General features: G+C 36.1%; 2 protein-coding genes across 3 annotated transcripts in view; both read right to left on the reverse strand.

Annotated features, from left to right (window-relative positions):
• LOC120772078 (tyrosine-protein kinase receptor torso) overlaps nucleotides 1-8331 on the reverse strand; it is a 144899-nt gene extending 136568 nt beyond the window's left edge. The window contains exon 1 of one of the 2 annotated variants that reach the window (XM_040100472.1): nucleotides 8141-8331. The gene's annotated coding sequence lies outside the window, so the exon portion shown is untranslated. Of the gene's footprint in view, nucleotides 1-7356; nucleotides 7402-8140 lie in introns of those variants that run through there. The other variant, XM_040100473.1, reaches the window with a different exon arrangement.
• Nucleotides 8332-13745: 5414 nt separating this feature from the next.
• LOC120771726 lies at nucleotides 13746-16232 on the reverse strand. The gene is made up of 4 exons (XM_040099881.1): nucleotides 15830-16232; nucleotides 15619-15728; nucleotides 15058-15544; nucleotides 13746-14969 (listed from the first exon to the last, which is right to left on the reverse strand). The coding sequence occupies exons 1-4, from the start codon at nucleotides 16085-16087 to the stop codon at nucleotides 14517-14519; spliced, it is 1308 nt and encodes a 435-aa protein (XP_039955815.1). The 5' UTR covers nucleotides 16088-16232; the 3' UTR covers nucleotides 13746-14516.
• Between the last annotated feature and the right edge of the window lie 305 nt (nucleotides 16233-16537).

A 16537-nucleotide genomic window follows, 5' to 3' on the forward strand; every position in this document is an offset into this window, starting at 1 on the left:
ACACATCTCATGTAAAACATTTCTCAACAATTTTCAAATTAATGAATAAATAGTTTTTTAGTGGAATTCATTCATTGAATTCATTTAGAAACCCACAAGCACGCCCGCTGCGTAACATCCACCAACATGATAGGTCCTTGACCCTTCATCCCTGTGGATCTTCATACGATAAAGGAGCTGCTGCGAAAGGAAGAAGGAGTAGGCAGAGAAATTTATTGGCAATAACTCTAAACATGTATCCTCCCTATGGAGGCTCAGGCTACTTGTCGCATTCCACACTAGGTGAGCCCTTGCGATTTAAGCGAAGGCACAAGGTCGCGGTACAGCCATATTTATATTATCTTATCTTACCCTCTAGTGGGAGGTATAGGAAATAATTAAGTTTCTAAAACCAATATAAAAAGAATTTTATATTTTAATTTTTTAGAGCAATTTGTTATATGAACTATGGACACTGGTGAAACTGGTCTAAAATGTGGGAAATGCAAAACTTGGTGGCGTTGAAGAGAGCAGTTATACCAACTTAATGAGATCCACGCACTCTCTTTCTGCGAATACAACTGGATAACTTCGTCATTGCTTTACATGGAAATTTATTGGCAAGAGAATATTGGTTGGAATAGTTTTTTTGACAAGTCCACGTTCAAATCCAATATGATTCCCAACCGTGGCAAACATTAATCACCACAAATACAAGAGAAGAAAACATACAATGTTTTCAGAATAATTTTCAGTTGTCGGTGGCTCGACTGTAGCCCAGACCTACATACTTTTTGCTTATATTGATTTTAGTGACAAAAAAATTGTCAAATCAAACTTCGCGGAAAATTTATTTTTTGTTAAAGTTAAAGGAATCCGCGGGATGTTTAACAGGAAATGCGACAAATTAAATCGGAATGGTAAAAGCACGTTAAAGGCAAGTATCGGAAATTTTGCAGAGCTTCAAACTGGATTTTTTTTACTCTAGCGGAATATTACACAGAGTTATAAATTTTTTGCTTGTTTGAAAGTAAACGAACAATGACAGATACAATAACACTATGCTCATACAGATAACACATATTCAGCATCGGAATCAAGGCGCAATTTGTGTTACAATGTTTATTTGTATAGTATTTTTGGAAAACAAAAAACTTAGAAGATGTATAACATTAAAGAAGTCACTATCTATATGAATTTATAAAGTTAACTGTAATCGGTTCTGTATTATGTAGTTTCATCATACCCTCATAACAGAATACATGTTGACCTTACTATAAAGTAATTTTGTGTCTCAAATTTTTCAAATTATTATTTCAGAACATTTAAAACAATATTAAATGAGAAAACTTCTAAAATACTTTCGCCGAATGATTTTATATGTGCTTTCGGGAAAAAGATGACACATGTGGTCACTTGCTTTTGTAGTTTCATTCTCTAGCAAATTTGAAAATAAATCAGTCATTGATTTTTCAGGCTCTATGGTATATTGAGCTACTGTTGAGTAAAGAGTAAAAAGTAGTCAAATAACACAGAAAACGAACGAGACGCCAAAATGCCACGGTAATTGCGAATAATAGGCCCATCACAAAGAGTACTCCATGTCTGTTTTTTACTGACATGACATGTTGAACGTATGGTCAAAATGAAAGCATTGTTGTATGCCAATAAAACTCCTTTAAAATCAAATATTTTTTTTTTTTGAATTCGTATTGATTTTTATTCAGAAAAGACATTCGATTCAATACGGTAGGACATTAACGTTGTACATATGTACATACATATATTTTATATTAAGAGTTGAATCTCTACTCTGCTGTCTGTTGTAAGAGTCGTAACAGACGTAACGTGTATAATTTAGCAGTCCCATAGTCGTTGTCACTTATCTGTTGTGTTTTTTAAAATACTATTTATAACGAAAGTTAATCTTAAGATTTATTCGCTTAAAAATAAAAAAAATACTGTTGAAGCCTTGATTTACTACCATGATTTGAAACTAGACGAAATGAGCACCGAGAACTATGAACGCAGTAGACGCCCTAAAGAGGCTATTACCGACGAAAACATCAAAAAAGTCCATACAATAATTTTAGATGCGGATAAAGTGAAATTGTTTGAAATAGTAGAAGGAGCTCTAGAAATATCAACTAAATACTAAGTATATGTAAACTACGAGTATTTGGGTATGAGAAAGCTCTATGCAAAGCACAATCAGTCTCGGATAAGAGACTCCCTTTCGATGATTGATGACGACCATGGCAAATGAGCTAAGGATTACGATTTGAGGGGAAGGTGCCGCTGCCCAGCTGGTTGATGTCCTCGTTAAAGTGAAGGCTAACATCACCGCCGCTGGACGGGACAAAGGCTGAGGCGAGTAGGTCCTTGTGGCTTTTACTACAGTGGCCATATAAAGGAGTGCAAGCTTGGTGTGATATTCGTGGTGGGAGAGAGTCTCCGCCGCCGAGTACTGTCATTCACTCCGGTGGATGAAGTCTAGCCACAATCCGCATCAAAGCGAAGTTCTTCAACATATCGCTGATTTGCGCCCACGCCCCGATGAAAGAAAAGACGAAGTGACCAAAGATGTCTTCTATGAGCGCTTGGAGCACACGTATGAGAGCTGCCCTCGCCACGATGTCGAAATCGTGCTTGGCGACTTTAATGCCAGGGTGGGTAAAGAAGTTATATTTCGCACTACGGTCAGTAAATTCAACCTCCACGATGAAACATTCCCAAATGGGTTGAGGCTGATCGACTTCGCCGGCGCCCGAAATATGGCTATCTGCAGTACTAGATTCCAGGTTAAGAAAATTCATCAAGCGACCTGGCTGTCTCCTAATCGAAAAACCACCAGCCAGATCGATCACATCGACTCGGACAACTATCTTGTTCCAGCCAAGATTCGCACCTGCCTCTGTACAGCAAAAAAACGCCGACGCCGACGTCAACGTCGAGAAGCTGCATTCACCTCAGAAAGCCGAACGATTTTTTACTTGACTTGCACTCCTGCTCTCTGAAAGTACTGATCAACAACTCGGTATGTGGGACGATACTAAAATTATGGAGGGAACTCTCTCCAGCCTGCTGAACGGCAGTGAAAATATAACGCCAGGAGAACATCAATGACGATTTAGCAGCCGTTCCATTACCCGGCCATGAAGAAGTTCGAATAGCAATTACCCGCCTGAAGAACAACAAAGTAGCGGGGGCCGATGGATTGCCGGCCGAGCTATTCAAACACGGCGGCGCAGAAGTGTCAACAAATTGATTGGACCTTATCAGTGTGGCTTTAGGCCTGGAAAATCAAGAGAAGGACCTGGCTTCGCTTGGAATCTCCAATTGGCGCCAAACCGTGAAAAAAGAAACAACTGGAGCGCTGTTGTTAACTCGGCTATAACCACGTAAGTGGTTTCTACACTAGTAAAGAAGAAGAAGATCAGTATGGATACAGGCAATGAATATATAAAGTACATATATATGTTAAACAAATAATTGCAGTTAATAAGCTTTCTGCAATTCGAGTAATAAGTGTTTTCCGGACTATATCAACCGACGCTGCTGAAATATTAGCCAGTATGCCGCCCATTGACATCCAGGGAAATGAACTCGACCGATTATATAAGCTATCAGCGCCTATCAAAGTGACATAACCGCTTTTTTCAAGGCTACTAAGTTTTATTTTACAGATTTCAGTCCCGTTGAAATAAAACAAAATTAAAATACAAAGATGTTCTTTATAGATTATAAAAACTTAATTAATGCTGTACGAAATCAAGTGCCTACTACAAGGTTCTTCTGCGCGACAGCAACTTTCACTATCTTATTATAGTAAAATATTTTATTTATACTAGTTGTATGTTCGATTCGATACTTTCCTATGGAGAAATCGTATCAAACGCCTAATATTCTTCAGGAAAGTAATTGACGTTCTTAATTGGAAAATTGCGCATAAGAGCAGGAAGTTTTAGAAAAAAAGACATTAATTTAATTATTTCATATACTTATATAATAACGTATGTAGTATGTATTCTGTGATGCCTGATCTGTAGAACACCAATTGGGAAATGCTTAGTAATATCAATATCAATATTATACGCGTTTCAAACGCACTAAGTAAACATATATAGTACATATATTTACGTCTACAAAAATATAATTACTGATTCTTCAACTAAATCTACTAGGTTAAGACGCAGTTGTTAAGGCAAATTGCTCTTTTTTTCGCTTTTTTCTCTTTCAATTATAATGTATAAAATTATATACTGCTCAACCCAAAATGTGTTTATTAAATATTTTCGAGCTCTTATCGCTTATGCAATGGAATCTGCTGACAGCGGCCGCTTAACGAATCACTCTGGGTGGTTTTGCACTGTTGCAGCAGACGCTGTGCGTACATTTGGCTTGTGCCTGCCGACCTTACGTCGCAGGATTCGCACTAGTGACGAAATCAGAAATTAATTATACGCGTAATCTAATTGAATTATGAAGCATTTTTCGGTGTAAAAACACTAGAGTACATTTGCTTATACTTACATATGTATGTATATATACTATTTGCTGTTCGCATTCACGTGATAATAAATTAGCCTTGATTAACATGATTGGAGTAGAACACCAGCTGAGCGTGAAGCAATGAAAAACTGATTTAATTGAAAACAAATTTAATGAAGAGTTGTATAATCATGCGTGCATAAGTGAAAAATAACTGTTTTTATTAAAGTTACGTAGTGATAATGGCCATCGTGAAGGCAAATCGTTGTCCTCTCCAAATTTCCTAGAGAACTCAGCGAAATTATATTGTGACAAAAAAGTCAAAGGAATTGTTATTTAAATTCTCCAGGTAAGTGATATTTAAAAAAATTCCTTAATTACTATGTCAAATATGAGCGCGATCTGAACACCAGCTTGTTTACGGCAGCTGCTTAAGTCGGGTCACCTCAGTGGTGCGTTGCGATTTTTACAATGGATAAAAAAATCGAACAAAGAATTTCTCTCAAATTTTGTATTTCTAACCAAATTTCCTGTGCGGAATCGTTGGAAAATGCTTACAGCAATTCAGTTTTATCTAAAACACAAGCCTACGAGTGATACAAAGCCTTCAAAGACGGTCGAGAGATCGTTGAAGACATGCCTCGTTCTGGACGACCTTCGACCTCTTCAATTGAAATCTTTTTCTAATGATTTTGGTGGATATTTTGAGTATGAAAGCTGAATTTTTTTCGCGTCAAGCCACGATTGTGACCGAATTTAAAGCCAAAATCGCAACGAATACTACCATCGTATTCACTAGATTTGGCTCCGTATGATTTTTTCTTATTACCCAAACTGAAATTGCTGCTCCGTGGAGCCCGTTTTCCGAGTTGCTAATAATTAAAGAAAACTATACTTCTGCTCTGCAAAAGTCGATATACTTCAGAGCTGACCAGGATCATTAAAATGCAGTAGCTCCGCCACTTCCCAGAAATATCAAAACATCGGTAAAAATTAAAAAAAAAAGTGTCTGGAGTGTTCCAAATCGACCAACCAGCTGTTGCATTTATTTCTCTTCTAGTGATTTGAAATATTAAAATTATTTATATATCTTTTATACTCATCCATTATTGCGGCATACAACCAAAAGCACCTATGTGTAACATTAAATTGAGTATTTGGAGCCAGTATTGAGTATTTTTTCTTAAAAAGGTGATAGTGAACAGATATTCCATGATAAGATACATATCTTCCATATTGACCGATGTGTTCGATACAGAGTCAACCGGATGGACCGTGATCCGCATATTTGGCGCTTAGACGAAGGAATGGACCAATTTCGTATAGCATGCGCTGAGTTATGTCTCTATCGAAAAGATAGAGGAAAATATGGTTTCAAAATAACATTCTATGAGAATGCTTACAGCGATTCATACTACAGTCCGGTGGTGCAAAGGCTGGCATAGAATTTCTGCTCAGAGTGGCATACCAATTGCCGACTTTTCAACTTGGTCCATATGAAATTATTCTAATGCTAGATTCGAACAATATAGAGCGTTTTTGAAAAAAAATTTATTAGAGGATTTGCCCAACAATTTTGAGATATTGATCTAAAAACTTCCACACGTAGTTTTCTCCCCAAAAAGCTGCTCATTTGTCACAACCGCCGATATTGGACAACTATATCCTATATATAGCTGTCATACAAACCGAATGGTCCATATTATATCATTATTTGGAAAACTTTTTTATTTCACGAGATACGTTCAATAAATACATATAGTACAGATTATTATACAAGTGAGCGAATTATTATTTTTAATACCTTAAGAAAGCGCTCAAACACAAGTCCTTGTTTGGAAAACTTTTTTATTTGAGTCTCCTTTTGAATTTTTTTTTTCATTTGACCAAGTCCCCTCCTTAAGTAGTCATGGATGACTGCTAAAGTAACGCTTTAATTTCGGAACATTACATTTTTAGATCTTATATAGAGCAGTTATATGCTGTCAGACCAACTGACTGTACTCGTGCGGAAAACTTGAACCTATTATAGGTATTAAAAACAACATTTAATGGGTTACATGGGTTTACAGGCTTCAAAAAAAAACGATATGTTTTATGGTCTTCAAGTTGACTCGAGTAATAGTATAGTAGATACAACCTTGGAAAGTGAATACAACGTGGTCCACTATGCAGACTCTTAAAACTTTAAACGAGTTTTTCTAGAAACTGTGTTTTCAAAGTCGGTTGTCAAGATTTCTTGCAAGCTACTCAACCTGTCTTAATAAAATTATGCACAGGTCTTCGGGATATAATTTACAAGGTCTTGAACGAAGGATTTTTTTCAATTACACTTAAGTGAACATTCAAAAATGCCAACAAATGTTCACCAAAATTTTCATTTTTTCTAAAAACGTCGTTCAAAAATACATTTTTCACATTTTGTTTTATTTTCTTCCCCTACACTTAATTTATGGCCACATAATTTTTCTTGTTACTTCATATGAACCTCTAAGTAATTCTATGGTCAATGCGGAGGTAACTTTTCTCAGAGGGTCTGTCGAAAATGACGTCGTATAGCCGAGCTTTGAAGACTTTCGTTTGAAAGTTCCACAAAATTGTCATAAAATATGTATCTTTGGAATAAAAACAGTTTTAATAAAATATTTAGTTTTTATGGTATTTTTTATATTAAATTATTGAAAATATTTTTTTAATAAAAAAAGTAATTAAAAAATGTTTACTCGAGGTAACATTAAGTGAGTTACTATACAGATTACAACATTTTAGTTTTGAACACTTTTAACTAAAAATTTTTAATTTTAAATTGTTAATTTAAATTTTACTACAATTTTTTGTTCATTTAATGACTGCATTTCTTTGGGCGAATAAGGAAAGCAAACTTACACTGGCATCAAGGACACTCACAAAATTTCTTTACATTTCCTTGTGATATTTCCAACAGTTTTATTTCATATATAACTGTTTAACACGAGAAAATTTCACAAATATTTTTTTGACATTTCACATAAACGGGATTCTTTGTAATTTTTACTTCATTTTAATTTCCGAAAATACTAAACACACGCTTTCAATCACAAAGTCATTTGAAAAACATAGCTTTTGGATTGAGTTGTCGCGCACTGGTTGTCGCTTTCGAACAGCAACGAATTTATTTCGATTTGAAATTTTTATATTTGCTGCATTTTTTTCACAAAAATAATGCAAACATTCGCTTAAGTGGCACTTTTTAATTTTATTTCCAATTTGCATATTATTTGTATTTTTATTTATTTTTTTTTTTTTGTTTGATTTGCTATTTCCTTCACCACTAGCACCAACACTAAATTTATTTATAAAATTCGTATGGCACGCAACAACAAATGCACACCAATCGCCGTTGCAAAAGAACTCAATCGAATGGCAGCAGCGCCAAGCAACAACAACGTATATACATACATATCAATTTTCCAACTTTATAAGTCCAACTCGCTGGGGTTACAGCACTCGCAATTGATTTCAAATTCATTCGCATTTATAAACACACATACATACATACACATGTGATTTGCATTCAATTCACAAGCAGTAAACAACAACGGCAGCAACGCAGCAACGGTTTAAATGTGTTATTTAAAGGAAATCACTCATGGCAATATACAGACATATGGAAATATTTGTTTCAACTTACTAGTTATGCGAAGCTTTCGAAAATGATGTCTCACTAAATTATTTGCAGACTTTTATTTATTTTATTTTAATTAACACGTTTATTAAGCACTTTGAATTAGCGCGTAACGGCCACAACTTTAAATGCACAGCACTCACTGGCTACTTAACAATGAACAACAATAAACATTTGGCAGCCACTGGCTTTAATTTCAAAGCAACACTACACAACTGTAAACAAATTTCGAATTTAAACTTTAAAATATTTTTTTAACACTTAAAAATAGTTGGTGTTTTTAGGCGCTACTTCAATTGGCTCGCAACTGTTGCGCTTAACGGTCGAGCACGATGTGTTTCGGCGCAGCCTGTGCGCTGGTGTTTTTATCAATTTCGACGGCAGTCGGCGAAGAACTAAAGTTCCAATGCTGTAGATGTGTGTGTGTGTGACTTTGTTAGGAAACAAATGGCTTGTGATGCGTTTGCGTGGTATACAGTGCTGCCAGACGCCTGAAATTTAAAATATTACAAATTCCAAATTTAAACTTGAAATTACTTTCAAAAAAATCCAGCAGTAGTTTTGGCTAGATCTAAATTTTTCCGCTAACAACAACGTTCTTCTAATAAAAATGAGCCATTTAAGCGCTCCCAGTGGCATAAACAGCTTTTAACACGCTTTGAATTTATTTTTAAGTTAGTGTATGTGAAGAAGTATTAGCATTTGCATTTTTGTCTATATATATTTACTTAGTCTTTATATATGTATGTATATATTTGCCGCATATACATACATACATTTGCATATAAATTCAGCAGCACGCTATTAACATCATTTGCGCCACTGTGGCACCACTGTTGGCGCTCAACGAATATTTCTGTTGCTGAGCGTGCCGGCCGGCATTGTGCGCTCTAAAGCTTTGCCACTGATAAGAAAGCTCTGCGCCTAAGGAGTGTTTTGCATGAAATATCTTAACAGCATAAACGCGGGTTTCCAATTGAGAAGGGTTACTTGTAAGGATTAACTGAAGCAAGCAACACGTGACTTCAATAAGTATGCCAAAAGGTAAATACTATTTATGTACATACATACATATGTACATAGTTAATGCAAATACATATGTATGTATGTATATTTACCACGAATTTTGAACACGTTAAACATGATTTATCGAAGTGAAATTCATTAGAAATGTTGTGTGGACTAGCAAATGAGAGCTAAATGAGAAATTGAATTCCGAGATATGAGCATTTGATGCTTCAATTTAAGATTATTTAGGAGAACGAAGTGACTCTCATCTTAAAACTGAGCTTCGTTCTCTGGAATCTCATTAGCTAATTGAAGTCTGTGAATATGCAAATGGTTCCAAGAATGTTTCCGCAAAAATACTTTTTGCTACTGCCGTTACAGCGGCTAACAGCTTCTCTGGCACTCTTCCTTCCTTCGGCAGTTTTTTCCACATATTTTTAGGCGCACATAAAGCTTCGGCGATCCCCTGATTGAAATATGTACATATAAGGAAGATATTTTTAAAGATGCGCACTAACAGGACCAGAGCTCGATCACTCTCCCGACCAGCACCACGAATCCAACAGAGATGTAAACGAAAATCTTAGTATATATCCTTGGCTAAGTGTTGTTTCATAACTTCTTCATTATCTTCCGTGGTAAAACAGAAAGATAGGTCACATTAAGCTCACGACCTCCGGCGTTAGACCAAGTATTCTCTTGGTAGTCAAAACACTGCCGTTTGAAGGCGAGCTAAAGTGTGAAGGCGAACCATCCCTCCTAAGGGTTGTGCGCTGAGTTTGGGATCGTAATATAAGCACGACACGTAAATAAACATTTCTGCTTTCGCCAGACCGGATAAGGAAGCAAGGAAAAGGGTGTGGTGAACGAGGACAAGACGAAATGTCTCCTGTCATCAAACAACCAGTCATCGCACTCGTGACTTGGCTCTCAAGTTACTGTTGACAGTCTTAACTTTGAAGTCGTGGATAATTTCGTCTATTTTGGAACCAGTATAGACAACACCAACAATGTCAGCCTGAAAATCCAACGCAGAATAACTCTTACCAAGAGGTGCTACTTCGGACTGAGTAGGCAATTGAGAAGTAAAGTTCTCTCTCGACGAACAAAGACCAAATTCTACAAGTCACTCATCATCCTCCTCCTGCTATATAGTGCAGAGGCACAGACTATGACATCTGATGAGTAAGCGAGTACGAGTTTTCGAAATAAACGTTATGCGGAAGATTTATGGCCCTGTACATATTGGCAAGAAATTCCGCAGTCGATGGAACGATGAGCTGTTCGAGATATACGACGACATTGACATAGATCAGCGAATTAAGAGCGGCTACACTGGCTAGATTCGTGTCGTCCGATTGGATGCCTGTTTACTCAGGCGATTATGTTACGGGCTGTAAACCATCCTTCAAAGAATTGTTTGAGAAATTTTTTCTTCTGCTACAACAACAAACCCTTTCCAATGCTGTCATTTGGGGCTTGCTCTTCAGCAAATCAACGCCTTTTGTATAGGTTTAGGTCACGTGACAAATATTTGTTGTTTTTATTAATAAACGCTATTTTTTATCAAATGCGTAAAAGGCAAATTTGGCCGAGAGCTTTTATATTCATGCACACACTTATGCAGAATTACTTAAGTGTGTATGTATATTAGCCAGCACTTGCTATTAAAATACGAGCCAATGCCGTGCAGTATTAATAGCCTGGAACAATACGCAATAGCTACACTCGAGGCAAAAAAGTGCAAAGCACATACGCGCATTGACTGCTGTGTACGCACTTACTGTCCCGTTCACATGCATTCATACATACATACATATGCATGTAGCCAAATATTAGTAGACACGCATATAAGTACATATGTATGTATGTATATTTACACTTGGTCATGTACATAAGTACATATGTTTGTACATAAATATGTAGTGTAGTGTTGATGTTGCGCAATGATGCCACAACAAAAAATAACCTTTCATTCATACCTGCATTATGCACGCACATACATACATACCTACATGCAATAAGTATTTTAATACCGAATGTGTGGCATATTGCAGTGCAATCAGGAGCATGACGCGTTTCCATAACGGCACATCGTTACAAATGCCCACTAACCTACGCGCACACAGCGGCAGCAGCACACAGCAAAGCTACAGCGCAACAGATAAACGCCACCTGATTCAACTGAATGCAGCCAGACGCACTAGATGCTGTTGACTGATGGTTTCCATATAACATTTGTAAATAGAATGACATACATAAATACAAGCAAATGTATATGTACATAAGTATGTAGATGGAAGCGCATAGAAAAAGTAAAAGTGCTTTTAGTTCGGTGGGTGTGTATGCATTTGTAAATATACATACATATATACATATTTACGTATACATACATACATATATGAATGCACGTATGCTGAGCCCAACTTACCTAGAAAATTTGTGTAGATGTGTAAATAAGTATGTATGTCATTGGTGTTTTCAATTTCGACCAGCAGCAACAAAGGTCCATTCAGTGCGCATCACTGCATTGTAAACAAACTTTATAAGTATGTATGTATGTAAGTATGTAGCCTGTGACTGCAAGGATATTGTGCAAATTGTGCGCGGTTATATACATATGTACATACATACATTCTATGTATGAATTTTCGTATTTTGTTTTGATATTATTTTTCATAGCAATTGCACGCTTATCAGTGCGACATAACAACGTGCGCATTTAGCTTTCCCATAATATCACCGACATCCATATACATACATACATATGTACATATGGTAATATTTAGTACACATGTGCGTAGAAATAACTTTTCTCTGCACGTACATGCGTACATACATATGTATGTATTTGTAAATCTGAGCTGATATTGCGCTTAATGGGAAAGTATAAGAGAAGCTCCTTCGTTTAATTGCATAAGGCTGTCCTTTGGGGGTAAAATATACATATGTATGTACATACATATGTACATATACATAAGTATGTAGGTGTCTCGTGCATATGTATATGTAGATATGTACATATGTATGAGCCTATATTGACAATATTGGCATGCAGCAGCTGTTATCGTTGTGGATTTCCATTTAGAACAAGAAAAGCCCTTAACTTCGACTGCACCAAAACTAAGATACCCTTCAAAGGAGCATTTCTTATGCAATTATACATACAAATACAAGTAAAAACATACTAAGCGTAGGGAAGTTCAAAATGGATCAACCTTCATAACTAAATTTTAAAACGTAACCCGTAAACGGTGGGCATCCAATGCAAAAATATTCCCCGTAGACTCCCTGTTTGATACATACAACCTTCAAGTCAAATTAACGTTGCTTAATAAATGAATAATATATGTATATGAAAATTTTTATCTTGATTTGGATTGTTCAGTTTGTGCGGCAGCTATATCTTACAGTGGCTCAGGTTTTTGCGGCTGAAGCGCTTCCTGAGAAGAAAACAAGAAAAAACGTTAACTTCGGTTGCACCGAAGCTAAATACCCTTCACAGGTACATTTCTGTTAGTAACTATGTGTTCAGTTTGTATGAAAGCTATATGTTATAGTGGTCCGACATCGACCGTTCCGACAAATGAGCAGCTTCTTGAAGAGAAAATGACGTTTGCAAAATTTCAAAAGGATATCTTAAAAACTGAGGGACTAGTTCGTATATATACAGACAGACGAACAGACAGACGGACAAACGGCTAAATCGACTCAGCTCGACATACTGATCATTTATATATATACTTTATAGGGTCTCCGACGATTCCTTCTGGGTGTTACAAACTTCGTGACGAACTTAATATACCCTGTTCAGGGTATAATGATGTATGCAAAATTTCAGATTGATATCTCAAAAGTTGAGACTAGTTCGGTTGTTTACAGGCAGACGAACAAGCCTAAATCGGCTCAGTGACCGATTATTTATATATAACATATACATGTACATATTACTTTATAGAGTCTTTGACGTTACCTTCTGCATGTTGCAAACCTCGTGGCAAACTTAATACACCCTGTTTAGGGTATAGTAAAATGTCATGATACTGTCGGCATGCAATCCTGGTTACTGTAAAAAAATGACTTTGGTTTGACTAGAGTAATTGCCACTTCTGTTTGTGTCTTCTTCTTCATTTTTTGTCATCACTCATTCCTTCATTGATTCTAATCACAAATGCACACAGTTCTCTGTTTTTGCCCAAACCCCTTTCTAACTAACTTTATATCCGGCGACCATTATTGTTTTATGTACACACACATGTTCATATGTAAGTATATAGGCATATGTAAACATAAGCTAAAAATACATATCATTGTTGTTTATATACATTGACTGCAACTTAAAATAATCAAAGTTGGAAAGTCTTTCATCAAGTAATTAAGCGCCTTAGTAGCTCTTCGTGGAATTCCTAAAATACATTTGTGTCATTTGTGTAGACTTCATTGAATTCATATGAGAAGGCACTGTTGTTGCATCTAGTCGGTCAAAAATATATTTAAGCATTGTATCTTATAGCGCTTAAGTATGGTTGTTTTATTTGATTTTTTATTAAATATTGTTATCAGTAATATTAAATTTTATTTGCAATTGTTGTTGTTAATGACAAACTCATTGTGACTAATTTTACTAAATATTGTGTAAAATTTCATGCGTCTAAATGTCGGTATAAAATGTAATAAACATTAGATTCAATGTAGCTGACGGCTATTGCACAGAAAGGAAAAAGAAGAAAAGTTACAACTAATTGTAATTACAAATAATAATATATGTCCAAAATAAAGGCTTATGGTTATAATTGTTTTTGTAGCAAAACTCCAAACAGTTGTCGGTAAGAAGATCGCTGCTGGTTTGTCGACAGGCCTTGATCGTTAATAAATCAGTCTGCAACCACTTGCGTAGACCCGACGTTCCCATTCTACGTAACCAAAACGGACCCCAGATTGCTTCAGGGATGTTTTTAGCGCCTACTACAACAACCCGACGTGTTGTGTGAATGCTGCAGGGTATTGTTCGTCGTAATGAGCACAAAAGTAAACATAAACTAAAATTACTTTACATAAAAATCAACTTATAATAGCACGTGATCAATTATAAAATAGTTGAGTATTGTCTTGTTCGATAATTTCAATGGTCAAATGCATGCACCATCTATTTTCAATTACACAACCATTTTGCAAGTGTATACCAGTTAGTTTTTAAAATGGATATTCGACCGTAAAACATAAAATCATTAGTAAAAATTAGAACAATACTAGTAAATTGCATGGCAGCGTTAAATCTGTGTTGCAGGAGTAAAATATTTGTATTTTCTACAACATAACATTATTTTGCTAATCTTTAAAATACTGTTTTCACTTTAGCCTTCTTAATATATATTTAATCTTCGGATGTAGGTTTGGATGCATTCGAATTATCATCGACTTTATCATATACTTCGCAACCAACTTTATTTTTTGTACATTTTGGAGGAGTATTACGCGAACTCAACACATACGCACGCATCCGAGCTTTGTGTTCCTGTTCGTTTTGACGCATTCGTGCATTGTGCTCTTCGCGCATTTGACACAGCTTCAACTCTTCATTTTTACGATAATAACTTAGTTTCAGTTCCTGATGTATTGTCTCGAAACTGAGTCTCTGCTCATGTTCGATGCGAGCATGCTCGATTTCGGCCAGATGCGAACGTTTTATCAGGTCGAAAATTTGTTTTTTATATTTTTCATCGGTTGGAAGAATTTTATAGATTATGTCATCTGCACTCAACAGCGCCCTGGAAGTTTGAGCATCACTTTCGCTGTTGGCGAGTAGTTCAGCGTCGTTTTGGGTGATCTATCAGCATTATAATCATGAAAAAAATTTAAATTAGCTTACACATTTAAAATCAAAATCAAACGCAATTACAAAATTAATCACATACATTGAAACGCTGCTGTTTTTTCGCTTTAGTGCCACCATCGGTGCTGGCATTATCATTGTTTTGCAATTTTTTCTTCTGTATTGGCTTCTTTCTTTGGCGTATGGCTGTGTTCTGTTGCGGCTGCTCCTTCATTGTTACTTCTGGCTGCGATTCAGCGGATTGTGGTGGGGAAGGTAATGCAAGCGTCGATGCTTGTAAGGCATCATCACTAGTGGTTGTCGTTGTGGGTAGGGCCGCTAGAGGCGTATCTTCATCGTCGATACTTAGTAACTCTTTCTTGATTATAATGCCGTTGCTACGTCCGTGAGGGCGTGAATTGGTTGCATCCTTTTGCATGTCCTCCATGAATTCTACCATGGACAAGCCCTCTAATGTTCCAGCATTTGGATTCTTTTGCTGGTATTCCCGTTTTGCTGTGTTTTTCATACTTCGCCATTGAACCTGAATTTGTTCCAGAGAGCGATGTCGGAAATTTAGTACGTTGAATCTGAAATGTATACATACATATGTATATACACAATATTAAAAAAAATATTATTTCAATATATTTCTGCAGTTTACTGTTTAGTGATATGCATCCAGGCAAGGCGTTTCGACTTTATGCTTTTGGCGTCAACATTACGATTTTCAACATATTCTACTTTTGGTTTTATAACTTCCACCAAGAGACACTGGAAGAAAAGCAACAGGCATCAATGAATATGTTTATTATTTATTGCATTTATATTAACTATTAAGACATTAGGTCTTTTATTTTATGTGTTGTGCTCACCCGTTCAGCCTCCTCCCAATTAGTTGAGCGTTTTTTTCTGGTGCCTTTTTTCTTGCCGGCACCACCTACTGATTTTTCCCCTTCTTCTCCGCAACCATCTTCTTTTGTACGTTTTTGTTGCTCTTGGGAAGCTAATGTAGGTTGTGGGTGTGTTTCTTCATCCACCTCCTCCGAGCCCATTGGAATATCTGGTTCAGCCGCTGGCGGTACCTTCACTGTCAGCGATACTAGGTTCCCGTTCACCGCTTCTAACTTCATTTTGCCACGGTTTCGCTTCTTCCGTAGCAGCTCCAGATTTTCTTCTATCTTATTGAAATATATTTACACAAACTTAGTTACTATTTTTCTAATTTTTCACACAAAATTTTCTTTTTTGATGTTTTGTTTATACTCATAAAAGCCAAGAACAAATTAAAATGTCCAATTGGATTTATGTGTGTAAGTGCAACAAATTGACCAAAATTTGGCAGCACTTGAAATACTTGTTAAAAAGAATTCTATTTCAATTAAGCAACATCGGACCCACGCAACAACAAAATCAACAATTATAAATTAAACTACATAATACATGCAGTAAAGACTTTTTTCTCCTTAATACATCTCTATAAAATACAAGGAAAGCTTGGTTTGCTTACTGTGTTTATCGAAATATTCAATTGTGTTAGTTAATAAAAATACAGAAGAATGTATACTTCTCATTGACTCGAC

Source organism: Bactrocera tryoni, chromosome 3 (assembly GCF_016617805.1).
Source record: "Bactrocera tryoni isolate S06 chromosome 3, CSIRO_BtryS06_freeze2, whole genome shotgun sequence".
NCBI classification, from domain to species: domain Eukaryota; kingdom Metazoa; phylum Arthropoda; class Insecta; order Diptera; family Tephritidae; genus Bactrocera; species Bactrocera tryoni.